Here is an 18021-nt window from a genome sequence, read left to right on the forward strand (position 1 = left end):
GGCCAAGGCGCGGCGGCTGGAAGTTTCCGCGGGCCGGCGGGGCCCCAGGGCGCCCCGCGCCCACCCTCGGGCCGCTGCGGGCCGCGGCTCCGGGAGGGGCGCCCGACTCGGCGGGGCGGCCCGGCCGAGAGGCGGGGAGCGGGGCGGCCGAGGAAGTTTGTCCAGAGCGGAGCCCTGCGCCCTGCCCCCACGGCCCCCGCCCGGCCCGGGCCAGGAGCCGCCTCCGCTGGCGGCGCGTCGTCGCGGGCCGTCCGGAGTCCGCCGAGCCGGGGAAGTTGGGAGCGAGCGCCCGGCCGGTGGGGCTGCGCCGCTTTGTTGTGCGCCGGGCGGCCGCGGCCGGGCGTCCCGGCGGGGCTGGAGCGGCCCGGCCCGGGGCGGCGAGCGGGGCGTCCCGAGAGGCCGTCCGCGCTAGGGGTACCCTGCCTCCACGGTCCCGGGGAGCTGGGCTTTTACCGCGAGACCCGGCCGGGCGCCGTACCGGCTGGGGGGCCAGACAGCGTCGGGATCCCGCGCCCGCTGCACCGCGGTCCACAGAGGCCGCGCCGTCGTCCGCCCCGGGCGGTGCGGTCGTCCCCCCACAGGCCGCGGCGTCGTGCCCCCGCTGGCCGTGCGGTCGTCCCCCCACCCGCCTGCCACGGACGGTGCAGCCCGCAGAGCCCCCGGTGGTGCCGGGCCGGCGCTCGCTCCGACCTCTCCAAGTTTGCCTCCCGGTCTTCGCGGGTCGCAGCCCGAGCTTCAGGGACGCCTTCGCGGCGGTGAGAGCGGCGGCCGTTGCATAACACGCCTTTCCTGCGTCCTAGTTTAGCCGACTTTCTGGAGCTTGTCTTTTCTGATGCAACCTCACGTGCAGTTAGTTTCCCTGCCGGACTCCGGCGTTACGGATTCTGAGTTTATTCGCGTTTTGCCAGTCACCTCTCCGCAAGCCTGCCTTCGGAACTTCAGGGAGAGCATCTCTCTCGGGGTGAAGTCTGGCTCGCGGGGTTGAGCGGGAGTGCAAGCCTGGAGCAAACCTGTCGTTCTTTGATTCCTAGTCCCCAGTACCCCAGGGGAAGGCGGGGAAGGTAGACCCCTCCCAGAAGAGGGTGAAACTCACCTGACGGCCCGGGGGCCCGGGTGTCCTAGGCTGCTGGCTGGCTGTGTGTTCTGAGCCCTTCGAATGAGAAGTTTTTTTTTTTTTTTCTTGCAATCATAACCGTGAAAGTATACTTTATTTGTAGTTTTCTTATGACAAAATCTTAAACAAGAACTTTTACATTTTCACATGTATGGAGGATATAAGTGAGCGTGCTCTTAATAGTAATCTAGACTTTTAAAATTGTTTAACGGTACTCTTAAGCCAGAGACTATACATTTGGCAGATAAAAATCCAGTGGCCAAACAGCTCTCTTCCCAAAGTATTCGGCAAATATGTTACATTTTTAAAGGAAAGTTGGCCCACATTTTACTAAGAAACTTAAAGATACTGAAATTTGAATGGAAAGTCACAAAATGTGTATTGTCTTTGTACAGGTGTTCTGTTTAAATTAGTAGATGAGGAGCCTTCCTTTAATAATGGAGAAAGCAACTCGTGGCTTATTTTTAGGAAATTTGTACTAAGTAGATCTTGCTCCATATAGTTAGTTGAATCTCAGGAATAATCCCTCCATGATGGATCACCATTTTTGAGTGCTAAATCAAGAGTCTAAGCTGCCTTGTATCTTTTACTTTCTCCTTTAGCTTTTACTATTTCCTATTTTTACTCTTTCCTTTAGTAATAAGGTAGTAACAGAACAATCTTCCAAAATAAGAATGCAGAGACTGTTTAAGAAAGTCTGTTTTAAATTATAATTAACAAGACACTATGTTATTCAGCCTCTCATAAAATTTGGTCTCATTATCCAGGTATATAGAACACTGTTTAATGAGTACACCAGCATTCCTTTGAAATTAAAATTACTAAACATTTAATAAATCTCAAAATGTAAAGCAATTTAAAATGGCATCTGAACGGAAGACCTCATGCAAAAGTATTAAGTTGAATTACTAGGCATCTGAACAGAAGACCTCATGCAAAAGTATTAAGTTGAATTACTAGAATCATGGAATTTTAGAACTGGAAAGGATTCTACTAGTCTCTCCTTCTAGTTGGAAATAGTTTTGACCTAAGTGTAAATTGGAACTGTACATATTTCTTTCCTTAGCAAATCACAGGGTTGATGGGAGGAACTTTCCTTTGGTGGGAGGGGAATGTTTTTACAATAAGATGCCTTGTTATTTTAAATGCTGTGTTGTAAATAGCCAGCCCTAGGCTTCTAAATCCCACTCTGTGTTGGGGTGGGGATGGGGGGGGCAGGTGTTGAAGCTGATAAATTCACCATAAACACATAGGAAGGATTTGGGAAAGCTTTTGGAGGGGGCGGGGGTGTTCTGCTTTGTATTAGATAAACCAGACCAATACAGTTTTTGAAAAGTTGCTTTTATATTTCATTTCATGGTTATAATGTGAAACTTCTAAACAGTGTTCCCTACTGACGTTTAAAAAAATGACTTGAAGAAATAGAGAAGATAACTCAGTGCTTTTACTTTGTCTTGACTGTAAATCTGCTTTAAAAGGAGCACAATATCCTGTTCAGCAGAATGAAGGGGTTGGGCTTGATAATCCCTAAAGTGACGGACTTCCAGCTCAAAAAATTCCCTGAATCTCCTTCCTTTTTACAAAAGCCTATTGCTTAGTAATTACTCTGGACAGAACTGGGCCTCTGTGGCACAAGTCCGGGGGTCACCATTCCCTTTATATGTTGCGTGGGTGATGCTGTATGAACCAGGGCTTTATTACACAGAGCACCTGTGAATGGCTCCTGGTGTTTGGGCCACCAGTTTCACTAAGTCGGCTGTTCTCTCAGTATTTTTAAAGCTAATGTTATTTGATCTATAATTTCATTTTTGAGCTGTTATTCAAACAAGGTAGTGTTGGAAATAAAGATAATGGTTGTGATACTAAAATTAGAATGGAAATTTGACATTACTTAATGTTTACTGTTCATTATATGAAAACCTTATATTGCTTACCATCTAGACCATGTCAACCTAATTGTAACAAATGGTTTAAGTTAATTAAATACTTTTTGCCCTTGTGCTAATCTTTGACATTCATGGGAATTTTTCTGGAGGACAAGTGAAAAATCTCACGTTTTGTAGCAGTGGTTTATATTTATTGTTAACTAACATTGCTCTCTTGTGGCATAACGTAGATTCTATAACCTCTAAATTAGCAAGGATGGTAAAGATTTTATGAATGTAAGTTGGCTCTTGAATGGAGTGGGCCTCTGGAGTATTGGCCTCCCTGCCTCCAAGCAGTTTTCCTGATTAAGAGTGCTAAGAACCAGCAAGTTTCATTCCTAATTAACATCATCCTACCTCAGAAGTCTCACTCCTGTGTTTTCATTAGATGTACCCAGACAGTTTACCTGCCCCGTCCCCAACATTATCTGCCTATTCATTTTTCTCTTCTATGTTTGAGCCTTTTCACAGGAAGTTCCAGACTCTAAGAATAGCTTCACACTTCCTTCATCAAATCATAGCCTTTTAGCCTTTCCAGTTTTGGTGAAACAATCCTTTCTCTGGTAGATTTTCTCCAAATAGGCACATGTACTGGGATTCTTTGGACAGTCACAGTCTTACCTCTGTCCATAGCAGGACTCTCAAATGGGATGGGTGTTCTGATTCCCTAGCTGGTGTATGTCTGAAATTTGGAGGGAAAGGAAGCAGCGCTTTCTTAAAGACTGAAAACCCTTACTGGGGTATGGAGTTGAAGATAAGGAGACCCATCCTATATAGTTGCTTGCTGTTAGGAATGCTGCAAATAATGGATAATAAAATCTGTCTATAACCTGATCATTCTCTGTGGTCATCTAGAGTACAGACTTCTCTGGCTCCATTTTTTATGCCTTTGTTCATAATGCATACATATGTATCCCACAGATATCAGGTGCAGAGCTAATAAAGAATGTGATGGTTTGTTTTTCCTCTAGATTGTAAGCTTATTTAGAGGTGAGACCCTATTCTACTTGGGTGAGACCTCATAATACCCAGCAAAGTATTGGCATATGGCACTTCTAAACCACTACAACCTTGTGATTGCCACTATTTATTGGAGAATTTTCCTGGGTCCCCAGAGGACTGTAATAATTGATTTCCTCAAAGACCCTTATTATGAGGGGGAGCCACTGTTGTGTGGTTTCCCAGCCTGGACAGTACTGGAGAGGTACATCAGCATGGTAGTTTGTGATTCTGACATTTGGCATCTGGCTGGAGGCCTGACCTGTCTGCCTGACTTAGTTTCAACTTTGCTAGTTAATTATAGTAAGGATATGATTTTAATAATAACTGGAATTTTAGGTCCAAGAAATACTGTTTTAAAAAATGCCGGTGTTTGTCATTAGTGTGGGTCTCAAGAGACATGGGTTTGGTTGATTCTGTGGTTGGTGCTTGATGTGTGTTTAGCATCCAGTGTGGGTTCATGAAGCACTAACAGAAATTAGAATGAAAGTTCATGAACATCTGATAGCCCTTTCCAGGATTGGAATTGGGTTTGAGAGGGCCAAATTAAGGGATGCTTCAAATATTGCTCTCACATTTTTACATGAGCCACCTATTCTAAGTAGTTGTCTCAGTTCCAGGTTTGAAAATGAGGTTTTTTTGTTCTGTGAGTTGTGTTATAGTTTTGAAATTCTGGTGTCTAGTTTCTTTTAAAGTATATTTAAATTGATTGATGATGCCAAATGAATTTCCAAAATTAGATTTACTTTGCTTGATATGCTCTTTTTTAAAATCCACATTCATGAGGCCTTAGGGTCATATTTAGAAAATTCTTGATGAAAGAACTTATTAAAATGATATAGTAGTGTGTCAGAGTAGCCCATTTCCAGCTGCAATCTTTGGTGAGTATTCTCATGAAAAATTCTTTCATAAATTCATAATTTGGCCATGAAATCAACTGTCTTCAAACTAAAACCTAAAATACAAGGTCTCAAGCTGAGAAAATACTTTCATTCTTTATGGGACTGAGGGAGAGTTTCATGCTTTCCAGACTGTTCAGGCAGGAGCACAGTTTGCCCAGAGGTGCTGTTGTACAGACTCACTTACAGAGACAGGGCAACACCTGTGGTGGTCCCAGGACCAGTGCTTTCTGTCAAGGTGATGGTGGAAGATGGGAAGAACATGAGAAGAGTGTGTGGTAACCTCCTACTCCCGCCGCGCAGAGGAACTTCCCCAGCGGTGGGTTTATGGGGTGTGTCTGAATCATTCTTTTGACTTCTCTATATGTTTGAAAATTTTCATCATAAATTGTTGAGGGGAAACAAAAAGAAAAGAAACCGAGACCTCTGGTCTGGATTCTGTTTAAGGGCTCATCCACTTGGTATTTCTGGGCTCATGCATCCATACAAGACATCAACACAGAAATGTCTTGCTCACCTGTGCCGGCTGGCTTTATAACTGGAATGTTTGTGGGACACATGAGTGCTTAAAACTCCCAAGTATCTCAGGAGCGCGGCTCTTTGGAAGCTGCTCGCTGTTGTGTGTTTCGGCCTCCTGGCGGTGGGGGTGACGGCGTACTTGGGAGGGCGAACGTGGCACCCGGCAGGTTAGACTGCGCTCTGTGAGGGGACTTTGCCCTCCTGGCAGCGCCCTGTTCTGAGGTTTGGTCTCTGCATGTGTCACTGTGTGCAGCAAGGGAACCATTCTTCAAACGCTAGTTAGCAAAATGTGAATAGTTAGACGATTTCCCCCCGTTTTTGAATGAGTGTAAAAAATACATAGTATTTATCATTTTAACCTTTCATAAGTGTATAATTCAGTTGCCTTAAGTACATTCACATTGTTACTGCTATCATCGCTGCCATCTGTACTCAGCTTTTTCATTATCCAAAAAGAAACTGAACGCACTAAATAATAGCTCCCCGTGACTGGGGCCATCTCCATTCTGCTTTGTCTCAAGTTGCGTATTCCAGGCACCTCATGGAAGCAGAATTGTGAAGTATTTGTCCTTTTGTGTCTGACTTACTTCACTTAGCATAACATTTTCAAAGTCCATCCATGTTGTAGCCTGTGTCAAAGTTTCGTTCATTTTTCTGACTGAATAATATGCTGTGTTATGCAACTTTATATGATAGTTATGTGTGAACTCCACTGGGGAACATTTCACCTGGACCCACATCTTACACTTCAGAGGAGAAGCACTGCTGTTTATTGAGTGCCTTCCGTGTGCTCAGCCTTGTGCCAGGTGCCCTCCCGCACCGCCCTTAGACCAGTGGCAGGATTTGTCATCGGTGTAGGATGGAGGGGACGGACCCAGAGTGCTAGGTGACTTCCTGTGTTCATTCAACAGATGCTGCTTGGGCCTATGTGCATGTCCGACAGGCGGGCTCCTGCACCACAGGCCTTACAGTTGAGGTGATTCAAGACGAAAGCAGGCACATCAGTCATTCGTTATACTCTGGGACGGGGCTGTGAGTGAACACCAGGGTCTCTGAAGTTAGGTGGGCATGGAGGTCCTTCTGCGAAGGGGATTTTTCAGCTGAGAATTGTAGGAGGCATAAGTGAACCAGACTGGGAGTGGTATTTGTTCCCAGCAGAGAGAATAGTCTTGCTAAGTTCCAGAGGTAAGGAAGAATTTGTTGCCTTTAAGTTGCCCAGGGCCATCCAGGTTGAACCTGATGCTGGCTGGTTGGGAAGCAGTCCGCTTCCTGAAGTTCAGGTACTGCTCCCAGGCCCGGCTGCAGGCACACGTTTCAAATGTTAAGTCTAATCATTTAAGTTTTTCTCTCTTCGTGCTTTTCTTTTTTAAAAAGGAAGATTCTTTAACTTTTCAAGCATTGCCATCAAATAGTCGTTTAAAGAGGAGTCATTTGGAGTGAGCATGAAATACCTACATTTCTACATTCAGTTTGGTACCTTTCCCACTAAGCCAGTCTGGACTTTGCCCTGGTCTTGTCTCTTGACTTGATTAAAGCCTTTTTTGTCTAACGGATTCTGAGTCCTGAACTTCTTAGTAATTCTAATAATTGGCCAGTGTGTTGTGCGTTACAGATGAGAATGATCTCACATGCAGTCTCACCTGTGATCTTCAGAGCAGCCCTGTCAAGTAGACGGAGAAAGGCTTGTTACCCAGCAGGGAACTGAAGCTCGGAGAGGTGAAGTGCTTGCCCAGATCACATGGAACTAAGTGCCAGAGCCGGGGGTGGAAGCCAGCTCCAGCTGCTTTTTCCTTTGCACCGAAACGGCTGTCTTCTGAAACAGCCTCCCCCAGACCTGTCCTTACCTCCTGATAAATGCCCTCTTCCATCCCCACCAAGGCTTCTTTCTTGATGCTCATTGTCCAGGTGGTTGTCCTGGCTCAGAGACTGGTGCTACCATCAGCTCTGGTTTCTAAACCAGAAACTTGGCCTCCCCTTTCAAACTTTTAGTCCTCTAGTGAACATCACAACCCTTACAGGTTCTATTTCTTAAGCTGTTAAATCCACTCACTTCTCTCTGTTCTCCAGCTACTGTTCTGTTTCAGATCCCCATAATATTTGGGTAGACTTTTATTGTCACATTATCTAAGTAATTGATCTTCTCTCTGTCTCCCATCTTAAACTGTGAACTCCCTTAAAGTCAGAGGCTGGTCATTATTTTCTGTTTCCCTAAAACCTAGTAACAGAGCCATCTTGTATGGGTGTTCAGGTTGTACACTATTCAAGGGCCTTACATGTAAAAGGGCATACCTCACATCATACAAATGCTCGCTTATATGAGGGCATGTGTAGCCTACGTGGAGACCCTGGGCCACTCACGGAATACCTGTACAGCAGTAGAGAGTCACCTCCCTGGATTAAGCCACATGGCATACATGTTATGCACCTATTCTGGAGAGTACACATCACTCCTCTGTCACTTGCCTCAGAGGTCCAGTTCCCTCCCTCCTTGTGATTCAGACTTTACCTGCCCCCCTCACCTGGGGGGTGTATATTACGTGTGTGTGCATGTCTTTGTGATGGATTGTGACATGTGGCATCGGTATGTTTTCAGAGAGGGCCAGGCCACTGTCCACAGAGCTCTGGAAAGCTCCCCAGGGTAGGAGTTGTACAATAATATAGTAACAAACAATTTACTTGAGGAAGGGGTACCTTTTTATAGTCCCACAAAGGTACCACATGAACCACTAGAGCTCTGCCAATAACTACATGGAAAGTATTGGTTGTGGTGGTAGAAGCAATGTCTTAGAGCAGACCACTCACTCCTCAACTCCTAGCTCTGGGGCTGGAGTCACAGGGCCTCCAGAAGCCATAAGAAAGGCAGCACAATTTGCAAAAGCCCCAAACTGGAAATAACCCAAATGTCCTTCGGTGGCAGAATGGATAAAGAAGTATGTTCATACAGTAGAATATTACTCAGCAGTGAAGGATAGCAAACTCTTGGCACATATCACTGTATGAATAACCAAACAGTGTCGACCAGAATAAGCCAGACATGAGGAGTACAGACCATGTCATTCCATGGATATAAAGTTCAAAAACCAGTCAGACTAATCCTTGGTGTTAGAAGTTAGTGAAGGCGATTCCCCCTGGGGCATTGGTCTGTGGGGGGCTGGGGGCTTCTGGGTTGTAATGACACACTCCTTGATCTAGATGCTCTTTATAAGGGTGTGTTCTTTGTGAACATTCATTGATCTTATGATTTGTGCACCTTAAGAAATATATGTTCAACTTAAATAAAAATATTCCTCCCCCCCGTCCCCACAAAAGACTGATTTTTTCCCCCAGCTTTCGGCAACTTTGTGTTTTTAGAGTAAATTCCAGAGAGCTTTCAAGCCTCAACCCACCAGGGCCTGTTTCACCTGTGCCCGGCTCCGCTTCTCTCTGCTGGTGTGGCTGGGTAGAGAGGACATCCCCACATCTTGGGTTTGGCATTCTCACAGTTCTTTTTTCTTCAGTGTGGACTGTCTCCTGTGGCCGTTGCCCTTTCTTAGCTGAGTGCAAAGCAGCTTTGTTCCTTCTCTTAAATCTGTTAATGTCACTTGTTGGTAAAATGAGGCTGCTCTTCTAAGTCATGCCAGTTGGGAGGGATATGAGCTCTCCACTCACTTACCTAACTGCTCTCTCTCTCTCTATGGCTGAGCAGACAGCTCCCTAGCTAGGTGAATGTCCCGCATGCTGGGGCCTCTCATTGATGTCTCTACGGCCAGACTAAGCCCAGATGTCTGGCCAAGGTGCAACTAGCTCCTGAAACCCTCTCTCCTCCCTCCCTGGGACTGCTGCACCTCACCCAGGCTTCCCTCATCTACCTGGTGTGTTGCGATTGTCCCTTCCAGTCCACCTTTTGAAGTTGGCTTCCAGACTCAACTAAAGGGCACTTTTGGCCACGTCACTCCTTAGCTTCACCGCAGACAATGACTTGCCACCGTCTGCAAGGAGACCAGACAATTAACATGGCCTTGATGGTCCTTCCAGATGGAGCCCTGTACACTTCCCACAGTCTCATCCCTACGTAACTCTCCAGGAAAAGCCTTTGCCACACAGTTGTGAATGTGAGGGGTGGGGCCTGTTCCTCTGCTCCTTTGCATATGCCCTTCCAGTTGGCTGGAATTCCATTGTTCCCTACACTCAGATTCAGTTATCTCTACTTTGCAGCTTTTTCTGGCTTTCTCCTTTAATCTCCCATTTGTTAGATGATTTTCCCCCTTCTCTTAGGCATCTCTTTTCCTTTGAAGCTGTTTATTTGGCTACCTCACCCTTACCTTGCTGAAAGCCAGAATTTGTTTTTGTTTGTACTAGCAGTGCCTGAGACTTAGTAGGCTCTTGATGAATGTTTGCAAGGTGGATAGGTGGGTGGATGGGGCATAGATGAGTAGATGGTAGAGGAAGGGTGAATACATTTTGCCTGCAAAGAGGCCCTCCCTGATTATTTATTGTGAAGATAGGCTGATTTATGTCTTGTGTGTTTCAGTTTTCAAAAAAAAAAAGGAAAAAAGACCCTAGAGATTGGAAACAAAGTGATTTGTGTAAATTCCCACAGGAAAAGATACAATTCTCCTGCCTTTTCTCAGACATAGCCAGAGTCGGTCAGGAGTCAGTCAGGATTCTCCATACGTGCTTGGCAGCTCCTTGAGAATCTCTATTTTTGCTGGAATGGGAATTCATGGTTTTAGAAAGTTAGGTATTTCAAAACAGATGCTTAGACCACGAAGTCACTGAAAATGAGTGTGGTTGCAATATGCCCATTTTACACCAATTAAGCAGAGCTCTGGGCTTCTGGCCCCCTGCCAACACTCTGGTCCAGGCCCAAGGGAAATCTCAGCAGTTCTTGGATCTAATTGTTCACTGTCTGCAGTGTCTTAAAACAGTCATTCCGGTGACTTTACTATGTTAGATGTTGTGCATTAAAATATAGATTTCATGTTGAAAAATGTATTTAGTCTGTTTCTTTCTAAATAGAATCTTCCCTCAGTTTCATTGAGAACGATAGTTAGAACCTTTTAAGACCTTCCATCTCCCCACCTCTAAGAAAAGAATGGAAATTTTAATGTCATTGCTTCAGATTTATGGTCATATATGATTATGAAATAGATCTATATAAGTAAATTCACATAGAACTCTTTTAGAGTCTGGCACATAGTAGATACTGAATAAATATTAGCAATCACTTTTCTTTCTGCATGACAAAGTCTGTGAAGCAGATTTCCATTTTTCAGTTCTAAAATTCCTTACTGAAACAAAAAGTCCAGAGCCTTTCACCCTGTCCTTTTAAAGACTGCTCTTTTTTGAATCGGTTTTTCTTTGTTCATTAAAATGCAAAATGCTTACCCTTTACAGTTTGCTCTTAGAGTTCTGTGGGTTAAAAGGAGTGAAATTAGTGAGGGCAGAAGAAGAGGGACGGGGAGAGGGGCCACTGGAGCTTCAGGTATGAGCCCAGAGGCTGTGCAGCAGGCCTTTGCTTTTGCCACCAGTGGGCATCTGTGCTCTGGTGATGACAGCTAATTACACAAATAATAGTAACACGAGTAGTAGAAAGCATGGTTTACCAAAGACTTCTATGTTCCAAGTGCTACTGAGCCAGTTCCATGCATGGTCTTGCTCGGTGCTCACCACTGCCCTTTCACCAAGTGGTGTTAATCTGTTTCACCCAGGGAAGGTGAGGGAGGTTAAAAGACTTATCCAAGGTCACCCAGTCAGCAAGTGACTTGAGCTAGATCCTGCTTCCAGGAGAGCTGGCTGCTAAGGGCAGTATTGGGTTGGGCTCCATTTTGTTTTCGGAATGCAAGAACAACAGAGTAGTCAGTGAATTAGGCCTGGGGTAGGTATAATTCACTATCAGAAAATGGCTTTGTGATCTCTAGTTCTTTTTTTTTAAAGATTTTATTTATTTATTTGACAGAGAGAGACACAGCGAGAGAGGGAACACAAGCAGAGGGAGTGGGAGTGGGAGAGGGAGAAGCAGGCCTCCCACTGAGCAGGGAGCCTGATGTGGGGCTCAATGTGGGGCTTGATCCCAGGACCGTGGGATCATGACCTGAGCCGAAGGCAGAAGCTTAATGACTGAGCCACCCAGGTGCCCCTGATCTCTAGTTCTATATGTACAAGCTGTTTCCATGCTGAAGTAGTAGGTGATCCGTATGAGTAACTTATTGATATAGCCACTTGTTAGTATGGTCATAGTGTACTCTGAGAAAGAAATCACCCACATGCTTTTATCAGTCCCCTTCCATGTAAGTATCAGTTTCTACAAGAAAGGTATTTAGGTCACAATGCTGATAAGAACTTCCCCACTTTGTAAAAAAACCAGGGAGTAGTTACCTTCAAAGTCTTACAGCACATTGTGCTAGAACTGCTTTCAGTTGCAATATAGGACACCTTTAATGTGATGAGTTTTGTGGTATCTTCTAGGAAGTTTGGGAGGGCTTTATAAGGAGTAATTTCCAAAGACATGGAAGGACCACAGGTTCAGGGCTGGGGTAGGGGAGAGTTAGTAAAATCACAGAGATAAGAGACAAAGTTGTGGGTTATGAGTTGAGTGGTTATTAGGAATAAGCCAGAAATCCAAGACCTCATGTAGAAAGTTTAATCCTTAAATACTTAAGCTGTAAATTTCAAAATGAAATTATATTATAATGAATTATTTTAAATGAGCTATCAATTAATACTACTCTCTCTTCTTGCCTGAGTCAAATATTTCTAAGTCAGTATGAGCTTGTAGAGATATACTTTATTGCAGATTACATATTACATGAAACATCTTGGGACAGCCCTAGATGTCATGTGCGCCAACCAGAGTTGAACGGTATTTTTATCATTTCTGAGAGGTGATGTGTTCTTTCTTAATCCTTCCAAGTGGAATATTTTCAAGATCATTGTCCATTTCTGAAAACTCTTGTTAACAGTATGTGAAAACCACAAATGAGTATGTTCTTTCCATTTTCTTTTTCAGATAGCGATGATCTTCAAAATGAAGACTCTGGAAAATTTTAGGTTCTCTATAGGAACTACAAAAATTGAAGGAAAGAAGATTTTCAAAAGGAAATTGTTTTGAAAGTATGTTTACAACTAACTGATACTGTTGACAGTTTTTTTTTTTTTAAATAATAAAACACTTTAAGAAGATTGTATTTATGGTAAAAGGAAACTGGACTAACAATGAGGCCAAAGACTTTTCCTGCCACAACTTACTCTGGAAATAGCCGCCAGCGACTGCAGGAGATTCGAGAGGGCTTAAAGCAGCCGGCCAAATCTTCCGCTCAGGGGCTGCCTGTGGGCCCAAACAGCGATGTTTCCCTGGCCACCAAAGTCCTGGGGGGCAAGGATGCTTCCAGGCAGCAACAGCAGATGAGAGCTACCCCGAAGTTTGGACCTTATCAGAAAGCTTTGAGAGAAATCAGATACTCCCTGTTGCCTTTTGCTAACGAATCCGGCACTTCCGCAGCTGCCGAAGTGAACCGACAGATGCTGCAGGAACTGGTGAATGCGGGATGTGACCAGGTGGGTGTAACCTCCCCGAGGCTCCTGCGGTGGCAGTTACAGTAAGTAGTCCATCAGAGCACAGTTGAGAAGCCAAAGATCCTGTGCTTGCCACTTGAAGTCTAAGAGAAGTGTTTCTAGGTCAAAACCCGAGGCCCTTCCGATGTGCCATCGCATTATTTTCCACACTCTCTCCAGAAGGGTCTTTTTGGCCGCTTTTCCTTTTCAGGCAAGATCCAGACGTTTCTGAACTCTACTGAAATTCTGTTCTGTCCTTGTGACGTTGAGAAGGGCTTTCACACTTAGTCCTTTCTCTGGGTTTTATTTGGTCTTATTCTGAGCTGTCATGGGGAAGGTACTGACTTCCCTTGTTTCTGGCTTATGCATTCATTTTACTTAGTTAAGGGAAAGAGTGATTAACATTATTTGGTTCTTCCTTAGACTCTGCTTTCTCCTATTTTAAAAAACAGTATGTATACTGTTATAGGAGAGTATGTTAAGGAAATGATCAAGCTTGAGAAGTCATCAAAGTGGTGGCAACATAGTCTGACTTCTCAGTTGCTTGAGAATAAGGGACACATTAATGGAGGTGGCAACAATAATATATAAATACACAACTTCTAGCTATACATTTATGATCCTGTGTTGATTCACATAGCCACGTAAAACCCAGGTTGAGGGGCAGGACCATGTAAAATGGAACTAGTGTCCAACCATGTGAAAATGTATTTAGTAAAATCTAACTGGTAAAAATGTAATTGCCTTATAAAAGAACTTCTGAAAGCTAATGCTTTGTTACCATCTGTCATCTTAAAAGTCTCAGTTGCATGAAAATGGAAATAAGGTAGGTATTTTTGCTGCCTTGGAAAATTAGTAAAATTTCATGCTCAAAGCACATCTAGATGGCTTGAGCACTTGTAGTTTCTTAGAAATAACCTAATTAACTACTCCTGGCCTCACAGTCACAGGAAACGGCTAACAATGCCCTCTTTTATTTCCAAAAGCTATCTCAACCTTCTTGTTGTACTTGATTACCATAGAATTTAACTAGAGAATTTATTTTTCTCAGATGATATGTTTGTGAAACTAATCGTGCTATTTTGCAGGGCACTTCCTTGACACTTTGGGATATACTGGGATTAACTTGTGTAAAGCAAGCATTGTTGTGTTGAAAGTTGCTTTTATAAAGCACAGGATCATGAATAATGTGGTGCAGAGTGGTTTTAGCAGTGGAAGCTGACAGCAGAGGCATGACCTTTCTCATTGTGAAAATATGAAGTTAAATACGCTGCCAAGTGCTATCCCTTGACAAACAGAACTTGATGGTTTTGAAAGTAGGAAGGAGCAGTCCTGGGGAAATACTAGAGTAAGATTGCAGAGACGTGAAACCCAACAGCAAAGCCTAAAATCTATAAATCACTTGCAAACAAAAGAGGCAATCAGAGCAGGGTGTTCTTTGCAGTTGTGTTTCAGCTGTGATAAAAAGAAACAAGTGAAGCAAATAATCCAAAATACAGGCGGGATCTCATTATGGCAAAATCCATTAGTGGTAATTACAGTGCAAGAAATAATGAAGCTGGTGCTGTATCCAAGACAGTAAAATACAAATACAGTAAAATTAAGGATCATGACACCAATGAAGTTCCCATCAACATTTAATTTATGTTAATTGCTAGCAGAAGGGACTCCATTTGTCATATTGAATGCTCCTGAAATAATCACTTTGGTGTATAGTGTTACTCTATAAAGTAAAACAGCTCTGCCTTCACCCTGACCCTCCAATTTGGACTGTTTTTGGTCTATATACAGCGTGCATTTGCTTTCAGAGAATCCTGGTCAGAACATCATTATGAGAACCTGAATAATGTGAGTGGAAACAATCAAATAGTACCTCTAGAGTTGTGTGTTTCTTCGATAAAGCAAATTATCAGATCCAGTATAATTGGTACAGAGAGTACCTGGTGTTGCAGCTTTTCATTTTCCTTTGTCTCCTCCTATATTGCCTTTTAATTTAGGTTCAGTTTTATTCTCTTGTACTTTGTCATTTTTGACCCTAATATTAATCAGGATGGCAGTAAACTCCATGTTTTCTCAAGGTCTTACTGGTGATACACACTTTTATATGCACTATTTTATCCATTGCATATACATGTGCATACATTTTTTCCCACTTTATTTGACCTGAGACTTAATGAAAATATTTACTTGAGTGTTTTCTTTTAAACTTTTTATTAAAATAAAATTTACATAAGAAAAGTACATGATTCCTAAGTGTACAGCTCAGTGAATTTCACCCAGTGAGTCACACCCATGTAACTAGCATGGATGGGTATATTTTTTTAACTTTTTTTTTTTTAATTTAAGTAATCTCTATAACAAATGTGGGGCTCAAACTCAACACCCTGAGATCAAGAGTCGCATGCCCTTCTGACTGAGCCATCCAGGCACCCCTGTGTGTTTGTGTGTGTGTGTGTGTGTATTTTTTTAAAGATTTATTTATTTTTAGAGAGAGAGTGTGCGCACACAAGAGAGTGCAGAGGGGAGGGGCAGAGGTTGAGGGAGAGAATCTCCAGCAGACTCTCCCCATTGAGCATGAAGCCAACTCAGGGCTCAATCTCACAACCCTGAGATCATGACCTGAGCTGAAACCAAGAGTCGGACGCTTAACTGACTGAGCCACCCAGGAGCTCCAGCCCCCACTGGGGTATATTTTTAATTAAAATATTTTTAATGTAAATTTCCAGGAAAAGTAAAAGACTAAGTATTTTCCGTGTAATGATATAGTGTATATGTCAAATGATGAAGTGTCTAAAATATTTTTGCACATAAGTTATTAAAGACTTAATGAAAATTTCTACAGGAAAAAAAAGGCCAGTGGATTAATATTCCTTATGGAAGGAGCTGTTCTTTAAATATAGATTAAAGGAATTGGAAAGATAAGTATTTTGGTTATGAGTGTCATATTTTTTATCATTTGGATACGATTCATACTGACACAGGTAATAATTTAAATTTAGCTTTTATCTCATATAACTTAGCTTCACTTTTTCTTTTACTCTTAATGGTTTCAAGTGATCATATTACCAGGTTTTCCCTCTTTTTCTTCCTGACAAAGTTTTAAAAAACCACTAATTAGGGGTGCGTGGGTGGTTCAGTTGGTTAAGCGTCAGCCTGCTGCTCAGGTCATGATCCTGGGGTCCTGGGACTGAGCCCTGCATCGGGCTCCCTGAACCCTCTCCCACTGCCCCCTGCTCATCCTCTCTCTCTCTGTCAAATAAATAAACATGCTAAAAAAAAAAACCACCCCACTAATTTGATTTTGCAGCGACGTTAATACATGTAACGCGTCTGCTTCTCGGAAGCATATGACTTGTGTCATCTCACTGAATTGCAGTGGGTTAACAGGTATAAGGGTGCTCTTGGGGCAGGCTCACTATAGTCGGGGCTTCTCGGTGCAGGGATGGCTGGCTGGCACAGGGGCCTAGTGATGGCGAGGATCCTATTCAGCGGTAGTTCCTGCACTCCTCAGACTAGCCAAGCATTTTATCACTTTTCTCTTAGAGGAAGACTTAGGTGAGAACTGCCTTTCAGATGTGAGTACCAAGAAATGTTTTTTGCTTCTCTTGAGCAATTAGCATGTGCTCTTTCTCTTTGGACAACCCATATCCTGACCTTCATGAGCCTCCCTCATTGATCTGCTGTGAGAGGTGCCAAGTCTGTGGCAGCCTTAAGACTTTAGGGCTCTGGCCTGTCATAGCTACATTCTTCCAGTCCTGAATTTCTATGTTTGCATAATTTTCCTAATCCTGACTTAATCCAATTTTTCCTCACTTTATTGTGAATGTTTAAATGACTTAAATCTTTATTGGAACGAAGTTAGGAAGAAATGTAAACAAACAAATTGATTTATTACACCAAATTTGGCCTAAGAACAAAGCTGATGGTCAGGGTGTATATTCAGAGGCAGGCTTCCTGAGAATAATGGTCATAGCAATAGATAAATTGAAGGTAGTCTGGTTAATAGGAAAAGGGAGTGAATTTCTTTGTATTCTCAAGCCAAAAAGTACAGAAAAGTCAAGTTTCTTAACCCATCCTGCAAGTTTTTCCTCAACCCAGGTCCTTTTGCCAAAGGAAATAGCACTTCAGAGGGGTGAGACCTGCTGGGGCCTGTGAGTCTCAGAGGAAGGACAGACACTGGTGTTGGCAGCCGCCTCCTGTGCCAAGTACTGTTCCAACAAGCACTTGCGCCGGTAGCCTCATTATTGAAACTACACAGCAAGCATTTGAGATGGATTCCAGTCGTTCCCCCACTATTGCAGAGGAAACTATGGCTTGGGTGGTCAGGCAGGTGACTTGAACTCTCCTCTGCACCCTCCCCCCGACCCCCCAGCTCTTATTGACCTTGTATCTTCAGCAAGGGTTGGTTAGACATAGTGGTTACACACACTTGAGAGGAAAGACTTCAGTGCTCCCTTAATGTGGCCATGCAGAGCTCTGTCTTTAACTTGCACCATGTGTGTTGCTGGCCAGTTTCTGTGTTTGCTGATGTACACCCCATCCTGGTGGGATTTTCTTCTCCGTGACTTGGTCCTCTCCCACGTCCATGGGCGGGCAGCACTTTCTCAACGCTTCCAGGCCACAGGCCCCGCCTGGTTCTCTCCAGGGGCGCCCCACTCACTCCTCCCCTGTGCACCTGCCCCAGATGCGGGGCGCGGCCTTCTCCTGCTCGCACCTCCACTTAGCTTGTTCTGGGGGCTTCCTCAACATATTATTATGTTGGCTGGTAATGTCGGCATCCATCTTCCCCAGCGTGGATGCGGGCACCTGTTAGGGTTCGACTCAGATTCTTTCATACTGCAGGGTCTTGATTCTCCCACCTGTTTTTGAACTGCTCCTATTCAGACTTCCATAGTTCTGTATTTCTAGGGCACTGGATGCTTGATGCCTAGCCTTGTGCTGACAGGTGGTCATGCTGTCGTCGCACCCGCCGCGTGGTGCGCAGGCCTCTGGGGGCTGCGTCCGCGGTGCGTCCGGGCTCGTCCTGGTGTGC

At 44.0% G+C, this 18021-nt stretch overlaps 1 protein-coding gene across 2 annotated transcripts in view; it reads left to right on the forward strand.

Moving 5' to 3' along the window:
* LATS2 (large tumor suppressor kinase 2) overlaps window positions 1-18021 on the forward strand; it is a 75344-nt gene that overhangs the window by 251 nt on the left and 57072 nt on the right. Inside the window, exon 2 of one of the 2 annotated variants that reach the window (XM_025875201.2) lies at window positions 12445-12992. In XM_025875201.2, the coding sequence (XP_025730986.1) occupies window positions 12651-12992 (342 nt within the window). In that variant the 5' untranslated portion in view covers window positions 12445-12650. Of the gene's footprint in view, window positions 1-12444; window positions 12993-18021 lie in introns of those variants that run through there. The other variant, XM_073894796.1, reaches the window with a different exon arrangement.

This window comes from Callorhinus ursinus, unplaced genomic scaffold (genome assembly GCF_003265705.2).
Source record: "Callorhinus ursinus isolate GAN/ISIS: 27379988/994484 unplaced genomic scaffold, GSC_fseal_2.0 scaffold7, whole genome shotgun sequence".
NCBI classification, from domain to species: domain Eukaryota; kingdom Metazoa; phylum Chordata; class Mammalia; order Carnivora; family Otariidae; genus Callorhinus; species Callorhinus ursinus.